General features: G+C 42.8%; 1 protein-coding gene across 1 annotated transcript; it reads right to left on the minus strand.

The window, feature by feature from the left end:
• Positions 1 to 675: 675 nt before the first annotated feature.
• Positions 676 to 1,914, minus strand: LOC147625596 (mitogen-activated protein kinase kinase kinase 20-like). Its single transcript, XM_086817010.1, has one exon. The coding sequence runs from the start codon at positions 1,912 to 1,914 to the stop codon at positions 676 to 678; it is 1,239 nt and encodes a 412-aa protein (XP_086673136.1).
• Between the last annotated feature and the right edge of the window lie 15,569 nt (positions 1,915 to 17,483).

Genomic DNA, 17,483 nt, shown 5'->3' on the forward strand with positions numbered 1-17,483 from the left:
CTCGCACGTAGTATATAGTATATGGACAAACGTCACACTGATCATGTCTAAGAATAAGTTCGCGTGGGCTGTGGACAGGCACACTGATCATCATGTGATGAAGCTTCTAGCTAGCTCCACCACCATCAGATTATGATTTTCATGAAAATTGATGTTGTCTAGTAAAAGCATGATTAAAGACACATATTATAAAGTTTGCGAAACAGATTCAATAAAATCAGTTGGTTGATTAAGGCTGCAAGAGACGTACACATGCCAACCAGAACTTCATACTGATTGATTCACAAATATATAGAGCCTTAATTGAGGCATTCCAATAACAAGGCAGAAGAATTACGGCTTCCGGTGGAGAACTTATTTTCCAAATGATCATGATCATGGAGGTTAATTCTTTTGCCAGCCCCTGCAATATCCATAATCCCCCTCCCTCCTGTCGCCCATGATGGACAACCCCGTCTCGATCGCTCCATGTGCACATTAGAGGCCGGGATCTTCCCTTTTCACACCTAATCACATGAATTTGGGCTGATCAGCTTGAGTACGTCTGTTGACCTAATCACATGCGTGAGGATCGGCTTGAGTACGTTACTTGACCTAATCACATGAATTTGTGCGGATAAGCTTGTTCGAGAGCCCGAGCTTGACAAGAAGAGGGGAACACCCATTAATTTTGCCTCACACACGCTTTCTTTTCTTCATGAACGAGGGCAAAACAGAGTCCTCCGGCCCTAGTAGTCTCATGTTGGACGATCCATCTGCGTCTGGTATACTCCGCTTGATATTGTCCTGGCCGGCGGGCCTCGATGTTGGTGCAGAAAAATTAGGGCTAGCCGGATGAGTTGATCGCCGCTGCACCAATATAGCCTGCAAGCGCTTCTGTAGGGGCTCATGCTCCAGGACGGAATGGATGGCTGATTGCACACTAGAGCTTCCCGTCGCAGAGTGTTCCTCTTCCTGCACCCAACCCAGGACGCTCTTAGGAGAGCTGGGTATGCGTACTTCATGACCATGGCACTTGTCCGCCATAGGCTGCTTAATGTTTAAGTTGCAGCAAACAAAGGGGTGCTGGAGAAGCTGGGCAGCTGTGGAGCGAGCTCCAGGATCCCTTTGCAGACATTGATGCAAGAAATCCCTGGCCTCTGCAGAGAGACACTCTGGTAGGGGTGGCTCCTCCCTCCTGCAGCCGACCTTATAAAGCACTGCTGCTACGTCCGTCAGGTGGCCCCACGGAGGCCGTCCTTGCAGCATCTGCACCACCGTGCACCCTAAGGACCAAATATCACAAGGGGGCCCCTGCTCCACCCGTCGCACAACCTCAGGGGCCATCCACATGGGCGTTCCTCTCAATGCAGTACCCGCTCCGCCAGCAGGCGCCTCCTCGGCTGTCCTCTGCGCACACCCGAAATCCCCAATTTTCACGGTTCCCGACGATGCCAGCAGGATGTTCTCCGCCTTGATGTCGCAGTGGACGACGCCGTTGTCATGCAAGTAGCTCAGCCCTTCCAGGATGCAGCGGGTGTAGTGTCGGACCTGCTGCTCGCCCAATCTGTTGCCAGATTTCTTGATGAGGTCGGCGAGGCTGCCTCCGTCCATGTATTCGAGGAAGAGGTTGCGGGAGACGGACCCGTTCTTCTCCGTAGAGTAGTCTGAGCCGAAGCAGCGGAGAACGGTGGGGGAGTCGAGGCTCTGCAGGATTTGTAGCTCCTTCTCCATGGCCCGAAACTGGGGGCAGTTAGCTGCTGCCGCTGAAAGAGAGGAGGAGGAGATGATGGACGTGGTGGACTTGACGGCGAAAAGGGTGCTGTTGTCGAGATTGATGGCGAGGGAGACATGGCCGAAAGCGCCAGAACCCAACAGGGTGGCGGTGCGAAGCCACTGGCGGATCATGGTGGTGGGGGCCGAGGCAGGAGCCATAGTCATATGAATTCATGTTTGCGTTTCTGGCGGCTAAAAAGCCCGCGCCGCCGCGTCGCTGCTTTTCACCGCGTCGCGTGCTTTTCACCTCCCCGACGCAACGCGTCAAAACAAAGGCATTGTAAGGGAAAAATGCCAGTTCAATTATTTTCACCCTTCAAATGAAATATCTATTGCTGGACGAGACCTTAAAGCTTGGCAAACGTTGAATTAAGGTAAATAAGGACTCAAAGTTTGTAGAAAATGGTAATTCGTTAGATTAATTGTGATGGTTTGTTGAGTAACTTTTTCTTTTAAGTGATACATTTAGTAACACAAAGGTTGCAACCCTTAGTTTTTTTATAACAAAAACTTTGGTATCTCTCTCTCATCACAATGCCCGCCTGAGGATCACACGCCATCTACCTCGTTGTAATCGAGATCAAGCCCATTTAGAGAGAGTTAAAGGATCGGAAGTATCTTGGTGCCTAAACGAGAAAGCATGGCTGTAATGAGGGCCAAGCCCATTCGGAGAGAGTTAGAGCACAACCATAATCTTTGGATTGTATTTTTTCCAAACAATCCAGCTGTTAACTTTTATAAATATGAACTCTATTAGAGTATTGCAAATAGACTAGGGAATCTATATATAAGATAAAGCGGCTTGCATTCCAGAGCCATGGTGGGTCATCAGCGTTTGGAGCCTCTCTTGGTTTCTTTCCACCTTCCACGTGTCGGCGCGCCGAGTCCACGCACCGTCGGTCGTTTGCAGGTTGCAAAGCCGCCTCCTGTCGCATGTTTCAGAGCTACCTCCTGTTGTCGCAGGTTCGAGAGCTGACAATCTGCATGCAGCCAGCCTATGCAGGCTTGCATTCTCGAATTCATGAAGGAATGTGGCAAGCTGGTGAGCATCATCGTCGTCCTCCTCATTCGAGCATCGTCGTCCTCATGCTCCTCAAGCTGCGCAAGGTTGTAAGCATCATTGTTCTCCTCCTCCTCAACCTGCTAGACCCTCGTTGGTGAGCTCTCTCTCTCTCTCTCTCTCTCTCTCTCTCTCTTTCTCTCTCTTTTTCGTGAAATGGTGTTTTATATTATATGTAAAAATGTACATCAGCCACATGGCTCACACAGAACCCATGGCCCCAAAAAAACCCCCACAAAAGATCCTCTAAAGGATCATGACCATGCTCTCTCTCTCTCTCTCTCTCTCTCTCTCTCTCTCTCTCTCTCTCTCTCTCTCTCTCTCTCTCTCTCTCTCTCTCTCTACAAGAGAATCATTATTTTTCGACGCTTAGTTTCCACGCCTGGTCGCGTCGTCGAAATAGACGTCGAAATACGCGTGGAAATACCCATCGAAATATGCATGGAAACAAGCGTCGAAATAACAGTCGAATTTCTTTAAAAACAATTTAATCTATATATAATATTTACTAGTTCCCATCCTAGGGTGTGTTTTAGCCTTTTCTTTCTACGAGAGAGAGAGAGAGAGAGAGAGAGAGAGAGAGAGAGAGATCAGAGAGAGAGAGAGAGAGGGAGAGGGGGGGAGCCAAGGGAGAGAGGAGGGTATAACTTCCATCATGCTCTTTGAAGGAGAAAAAATGCTAGCTCCTCCTCCTCATCACTAAGGTGCAATTAAGAAAGTGCTCTGTTTTACAATGAAGTTAAAGTTCATCATCAACTTGCTCGTCCTCAGCGAGATCCATGGCTCCAAATAAATCTATTTCTAGAAATACTCCATCATTGTTATCAATTGGTGGAACCGGTTGTCTTGTAGTAGTAGAAGGTAATTCATTCATGTCGTCATCCTCTTCTAGCTCTAGCATGAGAGCTGTTGATGCATCATGATCATACTCAGCTTGAATCTCTTCTTCTTCTGGATTATCTCTAGTGTTTGTTTCTCGTTCAAGATGTATTTGCTCAATGAGTACACCTTCATCTGATCCTAGTCCCGTGTGAGCCTCACCTACTTCCTCAACTAGTATGTCTTCTTCTTGTTCTTCTTGTTGTTCAATAGGTGCTAGTGGTGTATGCTAAACTATCACATGATCTGGGGGGAGTTCCTTAGCATTTGGCAAACAGTCAACTGCTATTTTCACCTCTTCAAATATCTGTTTTCCACGTGGATTTATTTGGATCACAAACAACCATTTATGATCTGTCGGGTCTTTCACAAAGATGACTTGCTCACAGTGCTCTGGTAGCACAAATGTGTCCCTTTGGTCAGTCCATATCTTTGTGCGGTCTACTTGAAGAAATCCACACTTGTCTTTGCGTACAGTTACTTGCGCCCCTTGAGTTACCAACTTGAACCATTTCACATAAAAAATGAACATATGAAACTTTCTAAATCCAACCTTGATAATATCTTGGATTGTTCCACAATAATCTAGCATGCCTACTTCAATATTGCCATCACTTGCACTTGAATGACTTTCTTGCATGAAATTAGCCTTCACACCATAATTAAATGTTGTTCTCTTTTTATCTATTCCTTCTACTCGAAAGTGACGTCCGCATGACCAAATTGCCCCAAACTTACGATATTGCAAGCACAATAAATAAGTACTTTTATTGTATAAATTCACGAAAGCACAACATAAAAGACAATGCATAAATATCTCTAACTCACATACATAGAAATCACAACCATATGCAAGCTCCTCCTCCTCATCACTTATTGATTCACCATTGCGTTTAGCTTGTAGTATGGTTTGCTCGAGCCATTTATTAGAATGAAAGTCTGGAAGAAGTGCAAGTTTTGTTGGGTACGGTAGTGTGCGGGTTGTTCGACTCCTTTTGAAACTCAAACGAGCTTGGTCCCTTTCAGCCTTCACCAAGTTATATCTCTCGATCCATTTCTCCATAGCATGTGAGTTTAAGATCCAAAATTTATTAATCTTCTCACGCAATGCTACATCCATTGTTCTCACAAGGCCTTTCCCTTGTGGCTCTTCCCCAACTAGTCGATCATCTTCTTCTTGTGTCCATAATCTTGGCATATTGGGATTAGACGTACTGAGAAATTCAGTTATATATACAAGTGATTCTTGAACAAGCCATTCAGCTGCCATACTACCTTCAGGACGAGCTCTTTGACGAACAAATTCTTTAAGTGTCTTCATAAATCTCTCCAAGAAAAACATCCATCAGCTATGGACAACCCCAGCCACAGTAACTTCATCAACCACATGAACTAGCAAGTGCAATTGAATGGTTAAAATACTTGTTAAAAAGTATTTCTTAGCCATTGTAAATAACAGCCTCGATGGAGAACCATGCTGCTTCCAATGTGTCTCTACTAATCTCTTTCCTTGATATCCAACGCACCCCACTGCACCAATTTTGTAAATTGTTGCTCTGATTTCATCGTTGAGGCAATCTTTGATGGCTATAGGAAGCACGAATTGCAAGAATTTATGCCAATCATGACTCTTCAAGCCACTAAGCTCATCGTCCTTTGTAAATGCTCCCTTCAAGCAATGCATGCATCCTGTAGGGGTACGAAACTCCCCGATGCACGTCTTTACACGTCGTTGCTATTCCTTTGTGTCAAGGCCCAAGGTGCTTTTGGTAGCTTCACCTTTCCATCTGCTCTATTTTGGGCCCATAAGTGGTGCATGCGTTAAACCTCTTGTAAATCATCTCATTGTGCCTTGCTCTCCTTTACTCCTGTGATGGTTTTCCAAAGCGCTTCAGCTATATTCTTGAAAATGTGCATTGGATCAAGAAGATGGTTCACTAGAAAGTCATTCCAATATGGAAGTTGATGGAAAATGGATAGACACTTCATTCCTGGAGGTGTACAGGTTGGATCCAACTCCCATAAGGTCCTCCAATCACTGCTCTTCCATATGCGAGGAGAACTCCCTAGAAACCCCTCACGCAAAGGATAGTCCACTGGGAGATACTTCTTGTGGCCCTTGTATACTATCTTCTTCATAGACTTAGAGTACCGAGCCTCAAGCTGCAGCCCACATAATGGACATCCATTATACCCTGACACTGAAAGCCATGTAGAACATCAAAAAAGATTGTAGCAGGTAAGTTTGGATGACAATCATGACTTAACATAATATGTTAACAAGCTACAGTATTACCTCAGCACTCTCCATAGCCAGGCCTAACATGCATAGTCCACATAAGTATTCCTCTCAATGTTAGCGCACCTTGTCCAAACCTCTTGGAAATATCATGAACTTCAATGCCCTCCCATAGAACACGAAGCTCCTCAACTAAAGGGGCTAAATACACATCCATGTTCTTCACCTTGTACTTTCCAAAGACAATAAAAGATGCCCTTTTTTTATCGCTAGCCATGGTGGAAGATTATAGTTAACTAGACAAACAGGCCATATACTCCATGATGAACTTCGTAGACCAAATGGATTCACTCCATCCATCCTAGTCCGAGTCAAATATGGCGAGCCTCCTCCTGAAATGCTACCCACTTCTCTTCAATGTGCTTCCATGCAGGGGAATCTATGGGCACATGCATAACACCATCTGTGGACCTAGTGTTACGGTGCCAAGTCATCAATCCTATAATGGATTTGCACTTGAACATTGTTTTAATCCGAGGGATGATGGGAAAGTGTCATAAAACTTTTGCTGGTACCCTTTCTCCTTGCACATCTTGTCTATATCTCGATATACCACAATGCGGACATTGTACTGCATTGTTATATTCTTGTCGATAAAGAATACAATCATTTGGACAAGCGTGGTGTGTGTTGTAGTCCATGCCAATCGAGTGCAACATTGCTTTTGCTCGACTATGGTCTATTGGCATCTCATTATCTTCTGGCAATATTTGATGTTTCAATAAGCTGTTACACAAAATAGTCAGGCTAAGAAAATGCATATAAAGGTACATAACTCACTAATTGCATATGATATCATCACTTGCACAAAAAGTTTTGATACACTCATATCAGACCATCTAAAAGTTGATTGCAAGTTCAATATGGATAGGCAAGTACGTAAAAGAGACACACTCCACAATATAGTGGAAGACAAGCCAACCTACGTAGCTCTTTCTCTTCTTGGGAAGCGTAGTGTTGATCAACACTATTAGTGTTTATGAACATTATTAACAAACTTGAGCAAGCTTTCATGGAGAAAAAGACAGTAGGTGCCTGGTTGCAGGTTCTCTCTCTCTCTCTACCAAGCTCTTCTCCACCTCCTTACCACTCAAGCAGGTTCACCTCCTTCTTTACCCTCCCTCTCCTCTCCTCTTGGTTGTGAGATGTGTGTGTATCAGGATTGAGGGATAATGAATGTTTTTTCTTTTTTGTTCTTTGTTTTGCAAGTTCTTTCTCTCTCCCAAGCTCTTCTCCACCTCCTTACCTTCCAACAAGCAGGTTCGCCTCCTTCTTTTCCCTCCATCCCCTCTCCTCTTAGTTGTGAGAGATGTGTGTGTGTGTGTGTGTGTGTGTGTGTGTGTGTGTGTGTGTGTGTGTGTGTGTGTGTGTGTGTGTGTGTGTTGAGGGATAATAAATGTTTTTTGTTTTTTTTCTTGTTCTTTGTTTTGCTGGTTCTCTCTCTCTCGCCCAAGCTCTTCTCCACCTCCTTACCCCACCACTCAAGCAGGTTTGCCTCCTTCTTTGCCCTCCCTCCCCTCTCCTCTTGGTTGCATGTGCGTGTGTTGTGTGTTGTGAGATGTGTGCTCTTATTCATGTGTATGCTCTTATTCAAGTGCCCATGTGGGCTTTGTTATGTGTGTGTAGAAACATGTCCCGCACTCCAGATGAGACACCGGCTTACTCTCCATATGCCATGTCGCCTGACCAGTTTATGGGTTTTTTAACACAAGCCAAGTCCAAGCAAAGAGCTTTGGCACAACAATATTTTGGGAGAGGGACGGGCACTTTGGCCGCACCATCAAGCACCACCACTGCTAACCCTAGTTCACCTGTAGAAACCCCACGATGAAGAGCCGCCTAGAACCCCTCCCTCAGGTCGCTCGTCCAACACTCGCAAAACAACGCTCGAGTGGTGGATGTGGAGGCGGTTGTTGTCCAAGTGGGGGCACAGATGGGTCTACGCCCCTGTGTGAGCGTCCTTCCCCATCTAGCACCAGAAGCACTCCACGCTCACGATCATTCATGACATTTCAACGCACAGCCCACACCCATCAATGGAGAAATATATTGCACAATTGTCAATGGCAATGTGGTTTTGGATGATGTCGGGCAAGAGATAAAGAGCCGCATCTCGCGAGCTTTGCCACATTGTCTTTACTAATGACTTTATGACTTTATGGCCAAATTTGGATAGAGATAAGAAAGATAAGTGTCATTAATTAAATCAAGGATGAGTACAAGCCGGCCCCGTCGGTATAGTGATGTCGTCTCCATAAGGTGAATAAAGGACCACATGGTGGACGTCATGAAACATTGGCGGGGAGATGTGACTAGGAGAGTGAAGGCTTTGGATTTCACTTTGAGCGTGCTAAGGCACTCATCCATGCAAATCCCACAAGATTTTTCGATGTCGTGCAAAAAGAGAAAGAGCTCCCCCCCCCCAACCACCATTGGACATAAAGTTTCAATTTCTATTTCTTGAATGGGAGCAGAGTCATGTTCGTCTTCAACCGCCCTGCCGCTTGCACTGGCCTTGAAGCGGTGAGGGTTCTCGGCCAACCCCAGCGCACCCTCGGGAAAGTCTTTTTGGACAAGCACTAATTCACTGGGAACGGCAGTGGAGACTACCCCATCTTGCTCACCCTTCTCTGGGACAAATCCCTGAAGGTGTAGCTAGGGTCCCCACAGCCCAGATGCTTCTTGTAAGCGCCCAAAACTCTCTCCAAAGTTTTCCCTTCATCTATGATCCACATAGGCCATTTCTTGAGTTATTTCTATGTATTATGATAGAATCACCACAACGCAAACAGGCCATGTCTTCATAGACAAACACAACCATGTTGTGTTGTAGTGATTTGTATGAAATTAATGGAATTAATTAATGGCCATGTCTTCATAGACAAACACAACCATGTTGTGTTGTAGTGATTTGTATGAAATTAATGGAATTAATGTTATTTGTACCACTAAGATCCTTTGAACACATTATTTTAGACCATTTCTTGAAATATTTCTGTGTATTACGATAGAATCACCACAACACAAATATGCCATTTCGAACACAGCGAGCCCTGTGGCGGTGATTTGTATGAAAGTCATGGAATTAATGTTATTTTGAACATGTTATTATAGAATTTTTTTTTTTGATTTATTTATGTGTATTATGATAGAATCACCACAATGCCAACAAGCCAATTCATAGCCGTGTCCGCGTTATGGTGATTTGTATGAAAGTCATGGAATTAATGCTATTTTCACCATTAAGACCCTATGAACATGTTATTTTAGGCCATTTCTTGAGTTATTTATGTGCATTACAATAGGACCACCACAATGCAGACATGCTATTTCTTTGTGGACCAACATAGCAGCCCTATTGGGTTGTGGTGATTTGTATGAAAGTCATGGAATTAATGTTATTTGCACCATTAATACACTTTTAATACGTTATTTTAGGCCATTTCTATGTATTAACATAGAATCATCACAATGGAAACATCTCATTTCTTTGTAGATGAACACAGCCTTATGGCATTGTAGTGGTTTGTATGAAAGTCATGGAATTAATATTATTTGCACCAAGTTTAACCTCTCCTTCCTTCTCTCCTCTTCAGAAATGTGGAAGACAAAACATGCTAAACATAAGAGGAAGCACCGGCCAATATCCCCGTTGCCAAGCTTGCAGACTTATTTTTTTTCAAGCTCTATGAAGTGATGTGAGAGTGCTACCATACCTTCAAATCTTTTAAGCCATTTTTTGAAGGGTTTTTTGTTGTGGGCTATGTGCTCGAGTAGTTTACATGTGGCACCCACAAGCCATCATCATCCCGTAATGCCAATGAGTGTGGCCTCAAGTGGTCTCCATGTAGGTGAGCGTATCAGCAAGTAGATCTAAGTGCAGTTGGATGGTGGAGGTCTAGTCAACCACGCGAGTGAACATAGCGTACAAGTGTGTGGCCTCATTGAAGTCACTCTCACATAGGAAGTCCATGAATTGATCTAGGGGCGTCATGATGTGGAGGGCTGTTTAGGTGCTTTGGTGCTTTGGTGCTCTAGAGAGTGCGAAGAAAAAATAACAAATAAAAGGGGCCTTGGGTATTTATAGAAGGTTTATGTCCTATCACACTGGATCCCAAAAAAATGCAGAACCATATTTTCCAAAATTGCATGAGTTGAAAAGTAGGTTGAGCAAGACCAAGCACACAATAAATTTTAAGTATGAAAATAAACCAACCATACCACAAAACCACAATTTCAATAAACCAAAATGCCTATTCATTAAACCAAAGTACCGTAGAAAATAAATATATTTATAAAACTCTGTAAAATGGAGTGAGATTACAAAACATCTGCCCAAAACGGAGTGAGATTACAAAATGGAAACTTCTCGCTTACGTCCCTTGAGCCAAAGTGATGTCATCTTATTCCCAATACGAGGACACCTTGGTGCTTCCTTCTAGTTTCCTTCCAACCTATCCAAACACACCTCATAGTAAGTGAACTACAATAGTTATGAGCAAATACATTTGTTTAAACAGAAAACAACCCTTACCTTCTTGCCTTGCAATTTGAAGCAGGCAATGCTAATTCCCTCGTACCCCAAGATGCATAGGTGATCACAAACATTCAATAGGATCCAATGCTTGCTTACTTGGACAATCTCGCTACCCCCACATTTAGTAAGCATATCGAGAGAGCTATGGGCTCCACAGCCTCCTCTTGAGCTTATAAGGGAATCCATGCTCCTTCTTCCTCATCCATCCCTCTTGAGCTTATAAGGGAATCCATGCTCCTTCTTCCTCATCCACCACTCATAAAAAATCGAATGCACAAAGTGGCATGTGCTCACAAGAAAGAAAAGGAGACACTAAATTGTACTACATTGCACTTGAAATTCTCCCCTTTGTGCTCCCCTCCACAAGGTCCCACCCTTGGCCAAGTAAATTGACCATCTCTTCAACACCACAACCTTGCACATGTACATGGTGGGCGTTTGTGTGCATTCAAAGGCTTAATACATGTGGGCAAACACATGCATAGGGCATGCCCAAGTAAGACCCACTGATCTTGAGGCCTTGGTGTACTTCAAAGAGGCTTGTATATCACTAGCCATCTTTTCCTTAAGAGCAATTGTAGTCTAAACATCATGCGTTGGCCATTCAATGCTAGAGAGAGGAGGGGAGGGGATTTCTTCAAGCTTACCAAACCCGTTGGCCTGTGTGGGAACTACATAGCTGTGTGTGTAGAAGAAAACTTTCTGACGAGCAAGGTTAGAAGGGGAAAAATGGACGCTTCTAGCTTAGGTCCCTTGCACTAAAACGATGCCATCATGCCCCCAATCCGAGGACACCTTGGTGCTTACTTCTATCCGCCTTCCAACCTATCCAAGCACACCTCATTGTAAGTGAACTACAATAATTATGAGCAAATACATTTGTTTAAATAGAAAACAACCCTTACCTTTCTGCCTTGCAATTTGAAGCAAGCGTTGCTAATTCCCTTATACCCCAAGATGCGTAGGTGATCACAAACATTCAATAGGCTCCAATGCTTGCTTGCTTAGAAAATCTTTACCCCCACATTTCGTAAGAATATTGATAGAGCTATGGGCTCCACAACCTCCTCTTGAGCTTGTAAGGGAATCCATGCTCCCTTCTTCCTCATCCACAGCTCATAACAAAATCAAATGCACAAAGTGGCACGTGCTCGCAAGAATCGAAAAGAGACACTGGACTGTACTACATTGCACTTGAAATACTCCCCTTGGTGCTCCCCCTCCACAAGGTCCCACCCTTGGCCAAGTAAATTGACCATCTCCCCTTGGTGCTTCCCCTCCATAAGGTCCCACCCTTACCTGAGTAAATTGACCATCTCTCCAATACCCACAAACTTGCACATGTACATGGTGGGAGTTTGTGTGCACTCAAAGGCCTAAAACATGTGGGCGAACACATGTATAGGCCATGCCCAAGTACGAACCACACTAATCTTGAGGCCTTGGTGTACTTCAAAGAGGCTTGTATATCACTAGCCATGTTTTCCGTAAGAGAAATCGTAGTCCAAACATCAGGCAATGGCCATTCAGTGCTAGAGAGATGAGGGTTGGGGATTTTTTCAAAGATGAGAATGGATGGATGGATGTGATGTGAATAGAAGTGATGAGAATATGAGTTGAATAGATGTGATATGTGATGGGAATTAGATAGATGAGAAGAATGGATGGATGAATGTGATGTGAATTAGATAGATGCGAATGGATGGATGGATTTGATGTGAATAGAAGTGATGAGAATATGAGGTGAATAGATGTGATGAGATGTGATGGGAATTAGATAGATGAGAAGAATGGATGGATGGATGTGAAGTGAATAGAGGTGATGAGAATAGAAGTGATGAGAATATGAGGTGAATAGATGTGATGAGATAAGATGTGAATCAGATAGATGATGAATGGATGGATGGATGTGATGTGAATAGAGGTGATGAGAATGAGAGATAAATAGATGTAATGAGATGTGATGTGAATGAATGGATGGATGGATGTGATGTGAATAGAGGTGAAGAGAATGAGAGGTGAATAGATCTGATGAGATAAGATGTGAATTAGATAGATGATGAATGGATGGATGGATGAGGTTGAATAAAGGTGATGAGAATGTGAGGTGAATAGATGTGATGAGATGTGATGTGAATCAAATAAATGTGAATGAATGAATGAGATGTGATGTCATGTGAATGAGGATGTAAATAAATGATATGGGATATGAGTGGATGATATGTGATGAAAATGGATGTAACTGTATAAGTGAAGAATGGATGTGAATGTATGTGATGATAATGGATGTGAATGTATATGTGAAAGAATTGATGTGAATGAGTATGTGAAAAAATTGATGTGAATGTATAATGGATGATAATGGATGTGAATGTATATGTGAAAGAATTGATGTGAATGAGTATGTGAAAGAATCGATATAGATGTGTATGTGAAAGAATGTGATGTGATGGAAAGAGATGTGATGTGTTATAAATATATATGAATGTGAATGTGATGAATATGAATGAATGTGAATGTGATGAATTTGAATGAATGTGAAAATGATGGATATGAATGAATGTGATGTGATAGATATAATTGTATGGATAGATGTGAGTATTCATACATGTGAACGATTGGATGGATGTCGATGAATGAGATCAGATGTGTATGAATGAGATATGATATGGATAGAAGTGATGTGATATAATGGTGATGAGAATGAATGTGATGGATATGAATGAATGTGATGTGAAGGGATGTGAATCGGGATAGATGTGAATGAATGAGATGTGAGGTAAAATGAATGAGATGTGATGTGAGTGAATGTGATGTGGTCTGAATGAGATGTGATGTGAGTGAATGTGATGTGGTCTGAATGGATGAGATGTGAGTGAATGTGGTGTGGTCTGAGAATGGATGAGATGTGAATGAATGTGATGTGATGAGATATGAATGAATGTGATGTGATGAGATGTGAATATGGGTAGATGTGAGTGGATGAGATCTTATGAGGTTAAATTGAGGAAAGATGAGATGAGATGAAAATGATGAGATTGGATGAGAATAGGAATACTTATGAAGTGATTGTGGAATTAAATAATGTGGTTTGATGTGGAACAATGCGGAAAGACGGGAGTTCGTTATATAGAAATTGTATTTTTGAACTGTTTTCAAATGACTGTTTTATGTCAAGAATGCTGGAGAAGCATTTTGATCGTCTTGTGAATGAGGTCACGGAGACCTATATGATAAAGTTGCAATAGCTGACGGAGAGTCAATGGAGGATCTCTTGCATATAGCAAGGTCGGCCGTGGTGAGCTTTTGTTACGGTGGATGAGGGACCAAGAAAGCGGCCTATGAGTGAAGCGCTAGGTCACCTGCGCGAAGGATGGAATGAATGAGATGTGATGTGGATAGATGTGGACGTGATGTAATGTGGATGGAATGAATGTGATGTGATATGGATGGAATGACTGTGATGTGATAAGGATAGATGTGGATGGAATGTATGTGATATGATGTGGATGCAATGAATGTGATGGATGTGAATGGGTGTGATGGATGTGAATGGGTGTGATGTGGATGCAATGAATGTGATGGATGTGAATGGGTGTGATGGTTGGATATGAATGGGTATGATGGATGTGAATGGGTGTGATGAGATGTGAATGGGTGTGATGAGATATGAATGGATGTCATGAGATGTGAGTGGATGTGATGAGACTTGAATGGATGCGATGAGACTTGAATAGATGCGATGAGATGTGAATGGATGTGAATGTGATATGATGATATCTGAATGGATGTCATGTAATGTGAATGGATAGATGTGATGTGATGTGGATCTAGGTAGATGTGAATGGATGAGATGTGATGTGAATGGATATGATGTGATGTGATGTGGATCTAGGTAGATGTGAATGGATGAGATGTGATATGAATGGATATGATGTGATGTGATGTGGATCGGGGTAGATGTGAATAGATGAGATGTGATGTGAATGGATGTGATGTGATGTGATGTGGATATGGGTAGATGTGAATGGATGAGATGTGATGAGGATGGATGTGACGTGATGTGATAAGGATCTGAATACATGTAACTAGATGTGATGAGATGTGATGTGGATGAATGTGATGTGATGTGGATAGATGTGATGAGATGTAATACGATATGATTGGATGAGAATGGATGAAGGATGATGGGAATAGATATGACTGGATGTGGAATAAGCAAAGTGAATTGATTTAGAAGAATGTGGAATAACGAGAAATGATGCAGAACAATGTGGAAAGATGAGAGTTCATTTTAGAAACTATATTTATGACCTGTATTTAAATGACTGTTTTATGTCAAGAATGCTTGGGAAGCATTTTGATCATCTTGTGAATGAGGTCGTGGAGACCTAAGTGATAAAGTTGCAACAGCTGATGGAGAGTCAATGGAGGACATCTCGTGTAGCAAGGTCGATCGAGGTCTTGACCGGCCGCTACAATGGTGAGCTTCCGGTATAGTGGATGAGGGACAAAGGAAGCGGTCTATGAGTGAAGCGCTAGTGACCTGTGAGAAGGTGCCTAGAGGGTGCTAACCATTCGGTGCTCGGGCTTTGGGTCGCCGAAGATACCCATGCATGTGTCGAGGATGAAAAATGGAACAAGGTGTTAGAGTTATTTTCTGAACTCGGGCATGGATCTCGTTGATTGTCCTTGCTGGTCCTCAACAACAGATGAGTCCATGGCTCTTTTATATGGATCTGCTGGTTGATCTTGCTCATCTTCAACGGAGAGTCCATTTGGATTTTCTTATGTGATTATATTGCCGGGTACTATGGCTAGGAACTATTGATTGAAAAGGCCCCTAAGTGAACAGGTGTGGTGAGCGTTCTGGTTGCCAATAATGCCATAGGTACACGGATGAAGGAATTATTGGAAATTAGAATTCAAGCTAGATATTTTGGAGGATTATGATCAGTGATACTATGGTACATAACCAAATTTCTAAATGGATCCTATCACTACAGTGGTTGGGCGGTTGGCTAACCCATGGGATTGGATGGGGTTAGGCTCGACTGATGGATCCCTAAAATGAGACTCAATTTTGTTAAGTTACTAGTTGAAGTAAATCCTGGATAACCCTTGTTCTATGGAAAAGAATCAACGGATGTGCCTCTTGATGATGGGAAAAAAAGCGTTGGACTTTATGATCCAAGTGCAAGTCTTTTCCTTGATTTGGCCATGTGACATGGATGGAATGAATGTGAGGAGATGTGGATGGATGTGAACGAGATGTGATAAGATGAGGAGGGATGTGACGAGATGTGAATAAATGTGATGTGATGTAAATGGATGTGAATGGGAGTGATGAGATGTGAATGGATGTGATGAGATGTGAGTGGATGTGATGACATGTGAGTGGATGTGATGAGATGTGAATGGATGCGAGGAAGACGTGAATGGATGTGAATGTGATGTGATGATATCTAAATGGATGTGGTGAGATGTGATGTGATGATATCTAAATGGATGTGGTGAGATGTGAATGTGATGAGATGTGATGTGATGTGGATCTGATTAGATATAATGTGGATAGATGAGATGTGGATCTGGGTAGATGTGAATGGATGTGAAGTGATGTAAATAGATGTGAACGTAATGTGATGATATGTGGATGTGATGTGGATCTGAATGAATGTAGATGGATGTGATGTGATATGAATGGATGTAGATGGATGTGATGTGATATGAATGGATGAGATGCGATGTGGATATGTTGTGACATGGATAGATGTGATGTAATGTAATGTGGACTTGGATAGATGTGAATGGATGAGATATGTGGATGGATGTGATGTGATGTGGATGGATGTGATGTGATGTGATGAGGATAGATGTGATGAGATGTAATATGATGTGATTGGATGAGAATGGATGAAGGACGATGGGAATACATATCACTGGATGTGGAATAAGTAATGTGAATTGATGTAGAAGAATGTGGAATAACGAGAAATGATGTGGAACAATGTGGAAAGATGAGAATTTGCTAGAAACTATATTTATGAACCTGTTTTTAAATGACTGTTTTATGTCAAGAATGCTGGGGAAGCATTTTGACCATCTTGTGAATGAGGTCGTGGAGACCAAGTGATAACGTTGCAACAGCTGACGGAGAGTCAATGGAGGACATCTCGCGTAGCAAGGTCGGCCGAGGTCTTGACCAATCTCGGTTCGATTTAAATGGTGAACTTCCGGTACGGTGGATGAGGGACCAAGGAAGCGACCTATGAGTGAAGGGCTAGGTGACTTGCTAAGGAGCCTAGAGGGTGTTGACCATACGGTGCTTCGGCTCTGGGTCGCTGAAGATACCCAAGTGCATCAAGGAAGAAAATGGAACAAGAAGTTAGAGTTGCTTTCTGAACTCGGGCATGGATCTGGTTAATTGGCCTTGCTAGTATTAAACAGGTGAGTCCATGGCTCTTTTATATGGATTTGTTGGTTGATCTTGTTGATCTTCAAAGGAGAGTCCATCTGGATTTTCTTATGCGATTATATTTACGAGTACTATGAGCTAGGAACTATGAAAAGGCCCCTGAGTGAACAGGTGGTGAGCGTTCTGGTTGCCAATGATGCCATAGGTACACCAATGAAGGAATGATTGGAAATTAGAATTCAAGCTAGATATTTTGGAGAGTTATGCTCAGTGATACTATGGTTTCATTAAACAATTATTTTAAAGACAGGTGAATCTGTGAAACAGGCAATTTCATATTAGGTGTGTAAGTGGTGTGACTATCTTGAAGAAAGTTTGCTTGAAGCGCTGGCTAGGGATCCTAGGAACTCTTGTCCCTGGTACCTGGGACAAAACATAACCAAATTTCTAAATGGATTCTATCACTACAGTGGTTGGGCGGTTGGCTAACCCATGGGATTGGATGGGGTTAGGCTGGGTTGATGGATCCCTAAAGTGA

Source organism: Cibotium barometz, chromosome 23, assembly GCF_041138505.1.
Source record: "Cibotium barometz isolate CiBa-2024 chromosome 23, ASM4113850v1, whole genome shotgun sequence".
NCBI classification, from domain to species: Eukaryota; Viridiplantae; Streptophyta; class Polypodiopsida; order Cyatheales; family Cibotiaceae; genus Cibotium; species Cibotium barometz.